Below are 18,750 nucleotides of genomic sequence, written 5' to 3'. Positions count from 1 at the left end.
TTTTCGTGCCAAGTTCTCCAGTGTTATTAGATTATATTCCTGACCTGCCTGTTCTGACCTCTGATTCTCTGCCCTGCCCCTTTTTGGACTTGTTTGCTTCTTCGACTGATCTCCCGGTTTTGACCCAGCCTGTTTCCAACCAAAGACAGTCATCTTTGTTACTCCTGTCTGAGTCGTGCTTTTGGGTCCACTCTAATAGCGTCGTGACAGTAATTGAAAAATGGCATCACATTTTTTTTATATAATGGAAGATGAAATGCACATCACATTTTTCTTTCAGGAACAAGTGTGAATGTTTTTGTCGATTATTTCAACCGAGCAAAAATAGTAAATTCAAATTTTTCTTTCTAACACACATTTTGTAATGTGTGCAAAAGTCAAAGTGCAATATGTGCTAACTGTGGTTGATCACTTACTTTGTACCAATAGAGGGGTCACAAATGTAATTAATCTTCACGTATTCATCTTGGTTGAATGAACTTTCTTGTGTGAAAAACTATCATGAAAAAATCTTTTCAGAAATTAGGTATGCACAGTAGGAGACACACTGCAATAACGTGCATACTTGGCATATATTTCTTTGGGCTGAGCAGAGTTTGAACATTTTTTATTAGATTTTAACTTCATTTTGAAAATAGGTCAGGATGAAAGAAATATATTCAATGGCCCTTTCTCTTCCTCACTTACACACTTTGCTATTTCTACCATGTTTTAGCATTGCTCATTATTAATGTCCAAGACACAACACACATTTTTATCTGTAATCTGTGTATGTGTGTGTGTGTGTGTGAGAGAGAGTGTGAGAAAGAGAAAGAGAAGGAAAGAAAGAGGAAGGGAAAAGAAAAAGAGTTCATGACTTCTCAGCCTGAGACCCACATTGAACTCTTGATGTGGGTCTTTTGTTGCAATCAGAATATTGAACATGCATTCCAGACGGATCCTGTGGGCTTTACTCAAGAAACATGTGGGAAATGAGAGATTAAGGCCGTGTTTCATGGGCTCCAGAATCCCTCTTAGGAAAATATTGGAATTCAATACCTGCAGGTTGAATGTCCCCCTGCTAATTCTGATAATCAGTCTATATCCCTCATTTAACAATTCACACAGGCTGCACTTGTTTACGGCCTAGCACGTTTAAAGCTAAAACCACCAATCATTCCAAATGATAACTAAAACAAAAAATAAACCACTTTTAATAGTAATACATTGTATTTCATAAGCTGATGTTTTGTATTGCCATTGCCAAGCTTTAAATCTGTTTCTATTAAGGAGCTACACATAATGCATATGGCACTGTAAACCAGCCATATGGCCAATCCCATTGGCAAGCATGATTTCATAATACTATCGTTCCTATCAATTAAGTTAACAAAGCTACAGTTAGTATGCTTTCTTATGCTATGGATATATGAAATGCTCTTCTTATGAACTGGTGTCAAAAGTTGATTAACTTGTTTATGAGGGCATGTGTGCAAATGTCGGAAAAACAAGCATCTGTGAAAGTATGTGTGTGTACTTTGTGTGTGTGTGTGTGTGTGTGTGGGTGTGTGTGTGTGTTTGTGAGTATATTGAGGAACTGGCAAAATCTAAAAACTGTGAATCTCTGTCCCCATTGCCACCTGTCACATATCATTATATTCCAAATGGACAACATTGATTTTCAATTAATAACAAAGGGCACCAGCACTAGAACCACCCCAAAAAAAAGACCAGAAATTGAGAATGTACCCAAAATATCAACATTTTTGTCAATATCAACTTCCTCCTCAACTTTCGATCCGACCAACCAGCTGACCAAATAGCTTCTTGTCATTGTTCTTTGCATCTCGCTAGATGTCCATTCCTCTGAGTCTGTCCGGCCATTCCCAATACTACGGGTGTCATGGAGTACACACATGTGACTTTATGTGAGGAGAGTGTTGTTTTTGAGAGGTAAACATATTGCATTATAAGTGCATGGCTCTCTACCTTTGGGCTGAGGGTGCTGGTATACGGCCAAGTAGTCATCCACGTCTGCATGACACGTATGTGTATATGAATCTATCAAGCTGGTGTTAAGGTGTTAAGGTGTGAAGGTGTTATGGTGGTGTACTTTTTCTCCGTGGTTCTTCAGAGGCTGAAGCCTGCTCGTATCAGATAGTTACATATTACACTACATATTAATAACATTCGAGTATTTTAGTTCACTGTTGTTGCCGTTAGTTTACAATTAAAAAAATTACTTTATCCTTTTACACGTCGTGAGCATATGAGTAACTTATTCTTCCTTCGTAAACAATGCTGTGTTTAAATGAAGTGAAGCAAAGCTGATGTCAAGATGAGGAAATGACACAAGATACGTGTCAATCAAACTACAAAAGCTGCCTCTATTTAAACATATAGCATTACACATATACTATAAACATGTAGTAAACTTTTAGCAAATAGTTATATATTTTCTTTGAGGATTTTCATGCAGCTGTCTCGTGTACCTCCTCTTCCATTCCCAATATACACTGTAATAGGCCATAGTGTAATAGGCCATAGTGTAATAGGCCATAGTGTAATATGCCATAGTGTAATAGGCCATAGTGTAATAGGCCATAGTGTAATAGGCCATAGTGTAATAGGCCATAGTGTAATATGCCATAGTGTAATGCCATAGTGTAATAGGCCATAGTGTAATAGGCCATAGTGTAATAGGCCATAGTGTAATAGGCCATAGTATAATATGCCATAGTGTAATAGGCCATAGTGTAATATGCCATAGTGTAATAGGCCATAGTGTAATATGCCATAGTGTAATAGGCCATAGTGTAATATGCCATAGTGTAATGCCATAGTGTAATAGGCCATAGTATAATATGCCATAGTGTAATATGCCATAGTGTAATAGGCCATAGTGTAATAGGCCATAGTGTAATAGGCCATAGTGTAATATGCCATAGTGTAATATGCCATAGTGTAATATGCCATAGTGTAATAGGCCATAGTGTAATAGGCCATAGTGTAATAGGCCATAGTGTCCTTCAACACCACACAAATTAAAATAACCTGACCTTTTTTTTCATAATTCAATGGTTGCACATGTATATATCTGTGTGTGAGATAAAGAGAAGCAGAGAAGCAGAAGGATTCTTACCATCATCGTGAGAGATATAATTATTTAAACACATGTATCCCTCAGTGCCTCGGCGTGTGTGTCCCCCCTCCACTATCGCTCAGGTAGCTCTCTGGTTATGAATATTCACCACATTCCCGTTCTGATTTAGACTTATGTCAAGGAGTGTAACATTTTCTTTTTGGTAAAAGGTTTTCAGCGTGTTATATGGTAACAAAATATGCAAGGTATGCTCAGAGAGGCAATTATATATGGCTCTACAGCTGTTGAACAGATTCACCTACGATCCCAAAAAATGTTTTTGACAGATGCCTTTTAGATGTGCTTCTGCTCATGTCAAGCAAAACCACCATCTGGCGTCAAGAATCGTAAATAAAAATGATACACTCTTCTGAATGAAATTGAGTGTTCAAATGAAATTATGCATCTCTCTTCCTCGTGTGAGCAACCGCAGCAGAACAAACACATTCACTTATTTAGGGTTGGAACAGGTTTCTTTACCCAGTTAAATCACATTCTAGTAGCGTGCCTATATTGAGCTTGGATTGACAGTTGGATCAGTCAGGCACACGACTTCAGGTTACCAACATATTCAAGGCATACTTGTGAGGGACGAGGAAGCAGGAGACTCACCTTTAGACCAGGATAAGTAAAGGATGCCTTGCTTATTAGATTCATAACACACACACACACACAGCTGCTCAGTCACATGGTCACCTTCTGCTTCATATATTGTAGAATTGCCATTACAGTTCGGATTTGATGAGTGTTTTCTTAAAGAAAAACAGCATATTACAAAGTGGGTTTTCTTTACTGGGCTCGGTTTGTTCAGTTATGATAACTGTTATGAATATATGGCAGGTGTTTTTCCGAGCGCTTCAACATTGGTAGAAATACATCGAAAAGTACAAGAAACTGTTAGAGTCAGACAGATTGTAAACTAAACCCACGTTAGTCAAACGTTTTTGGAACTGAGATGAACTATGACCCGAACCGTTGACGTCCATCATGGTTTACACACTGATTGGACCTATTTTTTTGCAGCGTCGCCATGTTTCAACCAAGATCTCAGCAAATGAAGTGTTATTGTTACAGATATAATGGAGAGCAGGAGCTACGGAAATTGAACCCACCACGACACCTGCTCCCCATTGATCTGGCTTTACTGGCCTCCCTCGGATGTCATGAATAGTCTGCAGCAATCAATGGCGAGGGTTATTATTAATGCCATGTAAGCTACGAGGAAAGGGCTCAATGGACATGACTGCTGGGTAAACTCAAACTCTGCGATAACGCTCAATAAAGCAATCAGTGAAAGCATAAACCTAAAGATATTGATGAATATCGTCCATTCCACAATAGATTTGTGAGACATATATCTCAGCTGGAGGCCGACAAGGTGTCGTAACCGGAAACCATCAAAACCATCGCGCTGTGACTCATGTGGACAGGGACAGAGTGTTATTGGTGTAAACCGACACGCTTTAAACAATTGTTCATGTGAAATCCTCTTGTTCTTGCTCTTCCTCATCTTCTTATTCTGCCCCTTCCTCTTCTTCTTCTTCTTGCTCTTGTTCTTCTTCCTCCTCTTCTTCTTCCTCTTCTACTTCCTCTTGTTCTTGCTCTTCCTCATCTTCTTATTCTGCCCCTTCCTCTTCTTGTTCTTGCTCTTGTTCTTCCTCCTCTTCTTCCTCCTCTTCTTCTTCTTCTTCTTCTTGCTCTTCCTCTTCTACTTCCTCTTGTTCTTGCTCTTCCTCATCTTCTTATTCTGCCCCTTCCTCTTCTTCTTCTTCTTCTTGCTCTTCTTCTTCTTCTTGCTCTTGTTCTTGCTCTTCCTCTTCTTCCTCCTCTTCTTATTCCTCTTCTACTTCCTCTTGTTCTTGCTCTTCCTCATCTTCTTATTCTGCCCCTTCCTCTTGCTCTTCTTCTTCCTCCTCTTCCTCCTCTTCTTCTTCTTCTTGCTCTTGTCCTTGCTATTCTTCTTCCTCCTTTTCATTACCTTGGTCTAAATATAAATGTTGTCCTCACAAAGATACTTGTGCGAGAGTGTACACACACATACACGCGCGCGCACACACACACACACACACACACACATGCACAGTCAATAACCTAGTAAGGGCCTTTGGTCTGTAAGTGGCCGTTGACCAAAGGCAGTCTTGGCCTGGATATAATAGAATAAAAATGTGAGGTCCCGAGAGTACGGAATTTATACCGTATAGGTAATAGATACAGCAAATGTGTTTCCTCATGAACGTGTCTCTGTTCTTCATCTCTATCAACTGGCTGATGTTATCAGAGTCTTCATCTCACCAGCAGTGAGAGACAAAGACATCCTCTTTCTTCAAACCTTTTAACGTTATCTTTCTTTCTTGTTACATTGCGTCAGCTGACTTATGGAGCACTTGCTCTGAGAGTCTCATATCGCTTAAAATGACAGGCGAGAACAAAAAGATGCATTGTGAAGTAATTACGTAAGATACCATCAGTATCAATGTAGCTCTCATTAAATTTGCAGCAAATCTGTCAGACTTAAAACACCTTTTTTTTTCCTTTTGTGGTAATGATCAGAAGTGAAATATAATGAACATAGCATATCTGAGAGAGTATGACATCATACGGAACATAAGAGCTGACTCACCGTGGAGACGTACTGGATGTCCCTGCAGAGTTTGGTCTCCCTGGGGAAATCTGCCAGATCCAGGAAGTTGTCCACAACCACTTGGCCGATAATATCATGGCGGGAGAACCGATCAAAGTCATAGACACTGAAGTGCAGCTTGCGTGTGGGAAGCTCAGAGTACGCCACGGGAAACAGGAAGACCTCGTCAAACACCGGATTCAGCGTCTTGCGGTGCACCTTGGTCTGGTGCTTGGTCTGGCGATCGGGGAGCAGGTAGATCTTCACGTAAGGGTCGGAGGTGCCAGAGAAGTCCTTGGCTGGGAGTTGCTCCGCTTTGTGGATCTTAACTATCAATTGTTCCAGCTCGCAGTCAAACTTGAGGATAAAGTGGAGGCGGCCACAACCCCCGCCTCGGCGGCTGCCGTCCTCTCCCTCGAGGGAGCGCTGTTTGTAGAGTTCAGGTTTGAGGCGACCGAGGCCCAGACCCATTCCCGTGAGAGAGTCCTGTCGTTGGAACTGGGACACGTTGAAGTCGGGGTTCGACAAGTTCATATGCCTACGAATGGACCCTTGTCTGTTGGCAGAGGAAAACAATAAACATCACCAGACAGCATCAACGGATTGTATCAGAAAAGGATCACGCCCATCATGAGCCACGCTGCACCGAGGGCCATCGCAGGCTGTCGTTTGGCCTCTGAGGCAGGAAGATGTGTGGAGTGTGACCATGCTGTCATTGTCACTGTTGTTATTGTTGTTTTTATATTGTACATACATGTTGCTATACTCTGTTGTCTTCAATGCCTTTTTTATATGTATCCTGCTATTTGTAAATTACACGTATGTCTGATGATACGAGTAACCGGAGTCAGATTACATGTATGTGCACACATACTGTACATGCCCAAAAAAGCTGATTATGATTCTGATGCAGGAGACCAACATTCACTTCATATCTCAGGCCTGCTATTGCTTTTTTTGTCCTTGAGATATTGTAGATAGCACTTATTAAAAAAAAATACATTTGGTATTGGACTTGGATTTATTAAATGTTGTATAAATGAATGTACTTGCCTGACAATGGTGTTAAAAGACATGAGCCAAGATAAGCTCAAATATCAATGAGTATAATAAATGGATGGGATCCTGACCCAATGTGAGGTCCCGGGTCAGGGACGTCGGATGTGTACACATTGTAAAACCCTCTGAGGCAAATTCATAATTTGTGGTATTGGGCTATATAAAATAAACTGAATTGAATTGAATGGGAGGACAACTGTTGGTTGTTCTGACCAAAACAAAACCAAAAGTTATACAACATCTCATACTGACCCAATTTCAGATATTAAGTGTCCGGAGGGTGTTGGGGGTTCATTGGTCTGTCTCTGCATACGTGGGTTGGTGAGAACTCCATTTTCCCGGCTCTTAGTCTGGGCGTCCAGAGGGATGTCTGGAGACGTGTGGCTGATCTTCATAGCTGCCTCCGGCGTGGCCATGACGACGGGCGGCGGTGATACTGGCGTTTCCGGAGCCTCGACTGACACCACGGACGCCACGGGAGTGGGCTCTCTGGCGATGGAGCCGTGCGGCGATGACTCACGGTGGTTGTGAGCCGGGGGGTCCACGGCTGTGTAGACCGGCTGCCTGGGTGCCATCCGCGACGACAGAGGGCTCATGATGGGGTTGAGGAGCCCATGCGCCTCCTTGGCGGTGGGGGAGAGCACACGCTCCCTCCATGGTATCCAGCAGAGCTTCCAGGAGACAAACAGGGAGACCCCAAACAGGGCCAAGCCGCAGGCAGTCACCACCAGCGACAACAGACTCACCGATATATCTGAAGAGGTGACGAGAGAGAGACAGGAAGTCAGGATCTGGCCGTGCATTCGGTTTTTTTTTTTTATTGTTTCAAAGCTATAGCTTCATCCCTTTATCACCATCACCATCATAAACAACTTTAACCCTCCTGTTACCTTTGGGGTCAATTTGACCCCATTCAATGTTTAACGTCTCTAAATAAATGATTGACATCATTTTTTTTGCTTCATATTTCATGAATTTTCCTTATTTATTTGGGACAACTGGGAAAACATAAAATTCCCATGATGATATGTTTTCACTGTCCTGAACACAACTTGTACGCATCGGTGTTCAATTTGACCCCAGGCTGTTTTTCACTGTGTAAAACATATAAGAAATATCAACTTTTTTATTTATTTAAAGGGCTATTTAAGTCAACAAACAAACATAAAGTACCTCACACTTAAACTTGGGAAACAATATTAATTCTAATCATTTTCTGGAGATTTTAATTGCTGGGGTCAACTTGAACCCAAGGGTAAAAGATGTTAGTACATTTGAAGGTAACAGGAGGGTTAATAAATCAAGTAGCGTGAAAACCTTTTAACAAGTATTTCATCATGAGATATTTGAGATGTAAAGGTGGTTACTTAGTAACCGGTCGGGTCATATTGTAACTGTGGTAGTCAAACTACGGCCTTACAGTTATAATAAGTTGCAATGCATGCATGTTACACATCCCTGTGTATAGCTGTGGTCTTAACCTCTTGGCAGAAAAACACATAGTTAATTAATAATGTTAATATTAATATAATAATAATATAATATTAATTCCTTCTGTTTGTTATGTTTTAAGATTATACATACAGATGTATATCTTACATTTACATGTGTACTATAATCATGTAAGTGTGCTCTTAGGGCATAAACAGAAACAAACATGTTGCAACCTTAAACTTAACCTTTTTACAGATTTTTTTAATAACATCATGTACGAGCAGCAGATACAATAACACTGTCAAATTTTAACATGTTTAGTGTTGCACAGTTATTTTGGTATGCTGTGTACGCAGCGTTTGGCCCCTACTGTTCTGTTTGTGGCCTTAAATCAAAATGGTCTGGCCCCTCTTGCATAAGAAGAATGTTTGATGACAGATTATGATGCTTTGTAGCGCGTAGGAAACATCTTTCTTCATCTTTATGTTGATATCACAGTGGGTTTCCCTCTCTCCTGTTCTTTATTGTGACAAGGAATCCTCAACAAGATTAATTAGGATGAAGAACATTTATTTAATTATCCTCTGGAGCCTCATATCTGACAACAGGAAGATGGGGGGTCTTGAGCTTCCAACCTCTTGATATTGAGTTTATGGTTACAAATGTTTTATTATTGTGGAAATAAATGAACCCTGAATGAAAAATTGCCAACAATTCAGCAACAGCAGAGACAGGGGCCAACTTGTTTCATTTGTCAAGTCGAAAGGACGGCCATTGGCACACAATGGACACAAAATAGATAAATACATGTGAAAATGAACTTTACATATGTCAGATCTAAAAGAGAAACGTGAACTGTGTCAAACACTTGTCTTTCTACTTTCCAAACTCGTAAGAGTCTCTTTTGTTAAAACAGTAAAAGCATATGCTTAATAATTGAAGATGTCGGAAAAAGAAACGGCTTTCTGAATCTTCTCAAAGGATGCGTGACTTTTACCAAAATAAGTATCTCTTTTTAAAAAAATGATAAATCATTTAAAAAGTAAACCTGAACAGAATTTTATTTAAAATTCATAGAAATGGCTTTCTTTTTATTGCCAAATAATGCCGAGACATATGCAGTCTGTATTAAACATTGCATAATGATATAGGGCAACATGCAGTAAATGTTTGTTATCTTGTGGTTTTTCTAAAGGTACATTTTTGGAAGCAGTCCACAATAGTCATTTCATGAACTTCATATCAGCTAATATACTTCATAAAGTTTATGTCTGCATGTAGGTCACATTATAATAAGGATGGAAGTTATTTTTCATACTACTGTACCTCACTCAGTATAATTATCCAAGGCAAAGACATTCTACATGCTGTGCCCCTCACGCTCTGCTCTTCTTTGTATGTTTAGTCTTTATAAGGTAAAGTGATGAAGTGCTGATGACTAATATCTTTGAAGAAGAACACGATAACAGCAGAAATAAATATGCTTCACAATATGAGTTATATTTGTCAAAACAAAGTTGATTCATGCGCCATAAAATGTCTTCGGCTGTAATCCAATCTTTTTTCATGCACTACCTTTTACATACATCCACCAGTGGGAAAAATACAACAGACAGTTATTTTGAAATAAACATAATGAAATGATAACCAGTACTACACATATTGTTATGAATCTTAAAGAGCTTTAATGTTGTGCACCGACAGATATGCTAGAGAGGTTCATGTCATTTATGTTAGCTTTCTCTCATTCCAGGCTTCCTGATTGTTTTCACCTGTCATCACACCTGTCTCCTATGCTCATCAGTGTCAGCCCCGCCCCTGATTGGTCCCACCTGTGTCTTGTTACCATGTGCTTAAATTCCCCTGTCTCCCAGTGTTCCTTGTCAGTTCGTCTGGTCTTTTGCCATGATCAGGTCGGGTTATGTTGTGCTCTTGAAAAGTTTTTGATCCCTCACTACGTGAGCGCTTTCATTTGTTCACTGCAGAACCGAAAAATAAAGTACTTACAAATACTTTATCTCTGCCTCCCGGGTCGTGCAATTGGGTCCTACTTCCTAAGTGTCTGAGATCGTAACAGAACGAACTGACCACATTATGGACCCAGCCGACCCAAGAACGTTTCACGCCGCTCTGTCGGTACAGGGCGTGACGATTTTTCATCACGAGGAAAAACTGGACAAAGTCAGCCGGAAATACAAGAGCTGAGAGGACGCCAGGCCGGAGTTCAGGAAGAATTATCTACACAGATGCAACAACTGGTTGCCCAAATGAATAATTTTTTCACTCATCAACAGACTGCTCCTCCGGTGACGTCATCCACAGCTGAGAATTTGCCTGTCAATACTCCAGCTGATGACCCAGGTCAGGCTGTTTCCTCCCCGTTACGGCTGGCTCTTCCGGAGAGATTTGCCGGAGACTCTTCGAATTGCAGAGCCTTTCTGGTACAGTGTGATCTGCATTTTCAACACAACCCAGCAGCTTTTTATCTGAGCATGGTAAAGTGGCGTTTATTGTGTCTCATTTAACGGGAAGAGCTGCAGCCTGGGCTACTGCAGAATGGTCTAGAGACACCGAACTATGTTACTCATTGGCCGATTTCATAGAGACTATGAGGCGCATGTTTGACCACTCATCGCCTGCTACGGAGGCCAGCAGAAGACTGTTTCAAATACGTCAGCTCAACCGTCAGGTGGTTGATTATGCCATCGAGTTTCGTACAGCAGCAGCGGACAGCGGATGGAATGTTCCGGCTCTTCGTGACGCCTTCATGACAGGACTTTCGGAACCGATAAAGGACCAGCTGGCTCCACTGGAGACACCGGGATCTAGAATCCTCATCGCTGTGGCCATCCGGATCGATAACCGTCTTCGAAAGAGAGGAGCGTCGACGCAACCGAGATGTTATTCCCAGCTTCCAGAATTCGCCTCGGAGGGTCGCGCCGCCAGCGGAGGATTTCCAGCTCATGTTACCGGACCATCAGAGGACTACACTTCCGAATGACTCCGGTGAACCCATGCAGCTTGGAAGAACCAGGCTTTCTCTGGAGGAGAGGCAGCGCCGTCTACGGGAGGGTTGCTGTTTCTACTGCGGCCAGCCGGGTCATCAACTCGCTTCATGCCCGGAAAGATCGTGCTCACCAGTCAAAAGGAGGGCGCTGGTGAGCAAGTTTCCCGCAGACTTCCCTCCTCGACCTGTTACTCAGGTAGACATTTGTATTAACAATCAGACCTTTGACCAGGGTGTGTTAATAGACTCAGGGGCTGACGAAAGCCTTATAGACTGGGGCCTAGTCAAACAGCTAAAAATAAAAACTGTCCCGCTATCTCATCCTGTTAGTGCCAGTGCCTTAGACGGCCGCTTGTTGTTCACAGTTACCCATTGCACTGAGCCCATACGGATTACTATAAATAAGGACCATACCGAGAGCATGCAATTTCATATTTTTGAGTCGACTCAGCACCCGATTATTTTGGGGTTTCCTTGGCTGAAGATCCACAATCCTCACATAGACTGGCCTTCAGGGAAAGTTAAGGAATGGGGAGAGGATTGTAAGGGCAGGTGTAAACTTTCGCAACCTGTTAATGCACCAACAGACTCTAGTAGGATCATTATAGATCACCCTGACTATCCTGATCTACACAAGGTACCTTCCTGTTACCATGATTTAAAGAAGTGTTTAACAAGTCTAAAGCCTTGTCGCTACCTCCTCACCGAGATTTTGACTGTCCCATTGATCTCTTACCGGAGCCCCCATTCCCAAGGGAGACTTTACTCGATTTCGAGACCTGAGAGAACAGCAATGGATGAATACATCTCCTCTTCACTCAAATCAGGGATTATCCGTCCTTCATCGTCTCCAGCCGGAGCGGGATTCTTTGTGGGAAAGAAAGACGGGTCTCTGAGACCTTGCATAGACTACAGTCCACTAAATGACATTACGGTGAAGAACCGCTATCCTCTGCCACTCATGTCATCTGCTTTTGAACTGCTTCAACGGCCAAGATATTCACCAAGTTGGATTTAAGAAATGCATATCACTTGGTTAGAATAAAACAAGGGATGAGTGGAAAACTGGATTCAACACTCAGAATGGTCACTATGAGTACTTGGTAATGCCTTTTGGACTGTGCAATGCACCGCTGTTTTTCAAGCTTTTGTGAATGAGGTTTTATGGAATTCTTGAATATTTCAGTGTTTGTGTATCTGGATGACATACTGATTTTCTCCCCAGACGCTAAATCTCATGTTAACCATGTCCGCCAAGTTTTGCAGAAACTACTGGATAATCAGCTATATGTCAAGGCAGAGAAGTGCGAGTTCCACACAGAAGAGGTGTCTTTCTTAGGATACATAGTCTCACCTAATCATATCCAAATGGATCCTGCGAAAGTCAGTGCAGTATCCCAGTGGCCCACACCAGACTCCAGGAAAAGGTTCAGCAGTTCCTAGGATTTGCTAACTTCTATAGGAAGTTTATTAGGAATTTCAGTTCTGTTGCTGCTCCTCTGCATGTTCTGACTTCTCCTAAGGTTCCTTCAAGTGGACCCCCCAGGCGGATCTTGCTTTCAAACTTCTCAGAGATAGATTCACCTCAGCTCCCATACTCACCATTCCAGATCCCCAGCGCCAGTTTATGGTCGAGGTGGATGCTTCCAATGAGGGAATTGGAGGAGTACTGTCTCAACGTTCTGCAGAAGACAACAAGATGCATCCATGTGCTTACCTGTCGCGGAAGTTGACAACGGCAGAGCGGAATTATGACGTGGGAAACAAGGAATTGTTAGCTGTAAAAGCTGCCCTCGAGGAATGGAGACACTGGCTAGAGGGTGCAGAGCAACCGTGTTTAGTCTGGACAGATCACAAGAATCTAGAATATATAAGAAAGGCTAAGCGTCTCAACTCCCGTCAGGCCAGGTGGACACTTTTCTTTAGTAGATTCAACTTCACACTCTCTTTTCGTCCCGGGTCTCAGAATCAAAAACCCGATGCTTTGTCTCGTCTTTACGATCCCGAACCACTTGCGGTAGAGCCCAAGACCATCCTTCCACTTAACCGGGTGATCGGAGCCTTTTCCTGGCAAGTGGAGTCAGACGTTAAAGAGGCAAATGTCATGAATCCAGCGCCTAGCGAGTGTCCCAACAATCTGCTGTTTGTTCCTGAGGCTCTTCACTCCAAGGTCATCCACTGGGCTCACTCATCTGTGCTTTCGTGCCATCCGGGAGTAGCAAGAACAATGTTCAGGATTCAACAACGTTTCTGGTGGCCATCCATGAAGAAAAATGTGGCCGAGTATGTAGCGGCTTGTCCGGTGTGTGCGTGTAATAAGACCTCATCTCAAGTTAAGATGGGCTTGCTCCAGCCGCTGCCGATTCCCCATCGTCCTTGGTCACACATTTCGATGGATTTTGTGACAGGATTTCCCTCATCCAGAGGCAAGACTACGGTTCTAACAGTGGTTGATCGATTTTCAAAGATGGCTCACTTCATCCCATTGACCAAGCTTCCCTCTGCCAAAGTCACCGCAGAGGTCATGATGAATCACGTATTCAGGATCCATGGATTCCCTAATGACATTGTTTCCGACAGGGGTCCACAATTCATTTCCGCCTTCTGGAAAGAGTTTTGTCGACTCATAGGTGCCACCGTCAGCCTGTCATCAGGATATCACCCTCAGTCAAATGGACAGTCGCGTCTGAACCAAGAACTAGAGACTACGCTACGTTGTCTCGTCTCCCGGAACCAGACCACCTGGAGTGACCACCTCACATGGGTCGAGGTTGCCCACAATACCCTTCCTACGGCGGCCACAGGTCTCTCTCCATTCCATTGTGTCAATGGTTTCCAGCCTCCACTTTTCCCTAACAATGAGGAAGAGGTGATGGTGCCATCGGCACATGCCATGATCAGACGTTGTCGCAGAGTTTGGGCTGGTGCTCGCCAGTCTCTTCTCCGAAGTTCAGCTCGGATGAAGGCTGTTACGGACGTTCATCGCAGGGTCGCTCCCTCCTACAGTCCAGGCCAAAAGGTTTGGCTCTCTACCAAAGACTTACCACTCCATGTCGCCTCAAAGAAACTGGCTCCGAGATTTGTGGGTCCGTTTCCAGTGTCCAGAGTCATCAACCCGGCGTGACGCTTGCAACTCCCAGGACCTTGAGAGTGCACCCAACGTTTCACGTTAGTAGAATCAAGCCGGTGTGTGAGAGCACACTTGCCACCGCCCCAGTTCTTTGAAGGGGGTGACGTGTACAAGGTCCGTAAGCTACTGGAGGTCCGTAATAGGGGAGGGCAAGCAATTCCTGGTAGACTGGAAGGGTTACGGTCCTGAGGCTAGAAGCTGGATAGCTGCTTCATTTATCGTAGACAAGACTCTTATCCACGACTTTTACAATCAGCCTGGGCCATCAGGAGTTGGCCCTAGAGGGGTACTGTTGTGCACCGACAGATATGCTAGAGAGGTTCATGTCATTTATGTTAGCTTTCTCTCATTCCAGGCTTCCTGATTGTTTTCACCTGTCATCACACCTGTCTCCTATGCTCATCAGTGTCAGCCCCGCCCCTGATTGGTCCCACCTGTGTCTTGTTACCATGTGCTTAAATTCCCCTGTCTCCCAGTGTTCCTTGTCAGTTCGTCTGGTCTTTTGCCATGATCAGGTCGGGTTATGTTGTGCTCTTGAAAAGTTTTTGATCCCTCACTACGTGAGCGCTTTCATTTTGTTCACTGCAGAACCGAAAAATAAAGTACTTACAAATACTTTATCTCTGCCTCCCGGGTCGTGCAATTGGGTCCTACTTCCTAAGTGTCTGAGATCGTAACATTTAAATACTGTTGGGTCCATTTGGCCATCAAGTGCAAATAGTACATCTATTGACATATGCAGCAATGTCAGTGCATTGTTTGTCTTTCACCTGGTTTTTCCCTCATCCTAATGTATTGGTCCCCTCACACAATACTCACATGTCCATTGCAATAGTGAGAACTAACTTATTCATTTGAAATGCTCCCCATACAGATACCCGAGTGAGTTTAAAAAAAGATCAAATCTGAATAATCTTCTTTTATTCTGAGTGTCTTATGTATAAGTGCATTGTACCTGTGACTTGAGTCAGGTGAGCTTGGTTTTACATGAGCATATAGTACTGGGCTGCAAAACTGAGATGGTTTAGAAAATCATGCCAGAAAATATTGGAGGAACAGAGAAAAACACTAAGACAATCAGATACATCAACTCAAAAATATTATAATATTCATATATATATATAATATTATAATATTTCATATATATATATATATTCATATATATCCATCCATCCATTATCAATACCGCTTATCCTCATTAGGGTCGCGGGGGCGCTGGAGCCGATCCCAGCTGACATAGGGCGAAGGCAGGGGACACCCTGGACAGGCCGCCAGTCCATCGAGGGCACATATAGAGACATACAACCATTCACTCTCACATTCACACCTATGGGCAATTTAGAGATCAATTAACCTGACTGCATGTCTTTGGACTGTGGGAGGAAGCCAGAGAACCCGGAGGGAACCCACGCTGCCACGGGGAGAACATGCAAACTCCACACAGAAGGACCGCCTCGACCGGGAATTGAACCCACGGCCCTCTTGCTGTGAAGCGACAGTGCTAGCCACTACACCACTGTGCAGCCCTATTCATATACAGGACTGTCTCAGAAAATTAGAATATTGTGATAAAGTTCTTTATTTTCTGTAATGCAATTAAAAAAACAAAAATGTCATGCATTCTGGATTCATTACAAATCAACTGAAATATTGCAAGCCTTTTATTCTTTTAATATTTAATAATTTTTTAATTGCATTACAGAAAATAAAGAACTTTATCACATTCTAATTTTCTGAGACAGTCCTGTATATATTCATATATATATAACTATATATATTCATATATATATATATATATTATAATTCAATAAATAATAGACCAAATTAAGTTGATACAAATGAGTAAAGGGAATATAATATATTCATGATTATGAGATTATGGTGTATTGCTACTCTAATGCACCTCTCTATACTGCTAACATTACTGACTCTACACACCAGTAATAGATTAAGCTTGTCTTGTTTGTGATATTCAAGTTAATAAAGATTGTCGTTAATTGCTTGGTTGTGTCCATCTCGCTTTTAACTCATGGCTGAGTGGCCTGGCTTTTAAGTTAGCCATAATAAATAGTTAATTTAAATTAAATATTGTTTTACTTTAACTTTAATATTAACGTACAGGAGTGAACGGTTCCTAAGCAACAGCTATATATGGGAGAAGACAGCTTAAAGCTGTATGTATGTATGTATGAAGACATTTTAATGTAGGTATCATATTTATATGAGTGGAAAACAACACCAAGTCTTGGTTTATGCATTGTTAATTTACTGGACCACCTCTTTTGTCAAGGTGCATGTTAGTTATTGATTTAGTATATTTGAGATGCATTGTTCTGTGCACTGCAAGTCTCTGCTTACCATTCTGTGTGTGTCTGATGAACTGCCTGTGGAGCAGCTGTGATATGTACTCTGATTTATTGTAATAATGTTTTAATATGCTGTCTCATCCTAACCATGCTTATTATTGGTAATGAACCGTGTTGTGTGAGGCCAGTGACCTGTTCATGTGCTGACTGTGCAATGAGCTATTCATTGCCGACAGTTATAGCCAAGGGATTTTGTAAATGTTGCCAATCAAGAAAAAAAGACTAAAAATAAAACAAATGTGTAAAATATGTGTATTTACTTTAATTATAATAATTAATTTAATTATCCCATTTTAATTCAGAGACACCAGTGATTGCTCACCTGCTGACTTCCCGCTCGTTGTTTAGCACAGCGCGTTCCTTTAATAGGCAAAACAACACAAGAAATGCATGCTGATATGGTCTATAGAAACATATCAATCATAATAAATGTAATGACTATCATATCAAGTAGATGTGTTACTTTGTGCAGAAGAGATTGTAAAAATATTTTTTTTCAGATGACACAATTGCCATTTGCAGCTATTCTGTGACTAGCTGAGTTTATGAATAAAGCATGGATATCATCGGTATGTGAATATGTGTGAATGAGAGGCCAATTGTAAAGTTCTTTATCCGGTAACATAGAAAGGAGCTATAAAGTACAAATGCAGTCCATTTACAGTCATCACATTTAATCCTACAAGCTTTGCTCCTTTTATAATTTTTGACAGTCAATACAATGTAAAACATTACCTTCCGCATTCTCAGAATGCGAAGGTACTAGAAAATATGCCATTAAAGTTCCAACTGAAAGACTCAGTTCTTGTAATTTATCCTGGTTAGTATTCACAATTTTAAAATAATCCCATCTCCTTCCATTAACAATTGCAATTTCAGCAGTGTTTTGGGTTTTAGTCGTTGATGATGCTTCATTTTTGATTTATATTACAGAGAGAGGAGTTCTCACCGAGAGAAAAACATCAGTTTTTAAGAGTAACTACATCACAGAACATCTTGCAACCAGGAAGCTGGAACTGAATCACGCCTGGCAAGCTCCACTACACATCTAACGTGGCGCTAACACTAAAACATTTACAGAGGAATACTGCAACACTCTGTTACTTCGCTTTTATTAGGCCATTAATGTGCATATTAGTCAAAAGGAAATGAGACTTCATAATCACACCACATTTAAAGACTCTGTAGTTTCAGCCATAACAAATCTCAAAAGACTTTGACGATAATAGTTTTACATAACCTCTCTTTCAAATCGAACAGCATTGCCGGACTGGTTGTGTGTGTGGGCGCGATGTCATGAGGCCTCGGACACGCTGTCCTCTCTGTGCCTCGAGATCCTGTCAAGACCAGAGCATGTGTGATTTGGGAGAAGGACGTGGAGACTTTGAGACACTTGAGGAGGCCGCAGTCCGCCTGGCAGGCCGACCGCAGAGGGCTGCTTGCAATAATCTAGAGACTCAGAGACAACGAGGGTGGACCAGTTGTAGAGCACAGGACCTTCAAAGGTGCAATAGTGTAGGTGGCAAATTATAATTATTGTTTTTATGATAATTATTGTTTTTAGGTCTGTTTTTTATTTTTATTTTTTATTTTTTTCCAATGATTTTGGTAGGAGGCCAGTGTCTTATCGTAACCTGTATGTTTATTGCTTTTTTATTATGTTAATGTATTAACCTCATTCTCCTTTAGTGAAGGCTGTAACATCTGGCCACAGGGACCAAAGCTGAAATGTTGCCTTAGCTAACGTTAACACATTTACCCATGGGTTGATTAATGTGTACGGTCCCTTTACAAATAAATAAATGAAATGAAATGAAATAAATACATATTAACTTCTACATCCTGAGATGTTGAGATTTGCTTTAACATATCTCTGAGTAAAAAAACTGTAGGCCTATTTGCATTCCTTATTTTTCTCCTTTATGTTCAATCGTCGACTTCAGCATTAATGTCACCTGAAAACTCAAGATGGTTGTATAATTTCATATTTGTGAGGTTTAAAAACTGCCCTGT

The 18,750-nt window shown here is 41.6% G+C and overlaps 1 protein-coding gene across 1 annotated transcript in view; it reads right to left on the bottom strand.

Moving 5' to 3' along the window:
- The window catches only part of syt9a (synaptotagmin IXa), a 64,075-nt gene that overhangs the window by 7,403 nt on the left and 37,922 nt on the right, over positions 1–18,750 (bottom strand). The window contains exons 3-4 of the mRNA XM_056412702.1: positions 7,053–7,554; positions 5,742–6,297 (exon numbers count right to left, since the gene is read on the bottom strand). Coding sequence (XP_056268677.1) covers positions 5,742–6,297; positions 7,053–7,554 — 1,058 coding nt within the window. The remainder of the gene's footprint in view (positions 1–5,741; positions 6,298–7,052; positions 7,555–18,750) is intronic.

Source organism: Pseudoliparis swirei, chromosome 4 (assembly GCF_029220125.1).
Source record: "Pseudoliparis swirei isolate HS2019 ecotype Mariana Trench chromosome 4, NWPU_hadal_v1, whole genome shotgun sequence".
NCBI classification, from domain to species: domain Eukaryota; kingdom Metazoa; phylum Chordata; class Actinopteri; order Perciformes; family Liparidae; genus Pseudoliparis; species Pseudoliparis swirei.
Note: the sequence above shows the minus strand (reverse complement) of the source record. Positions and strands in the feature narration are given on the sequence as shown.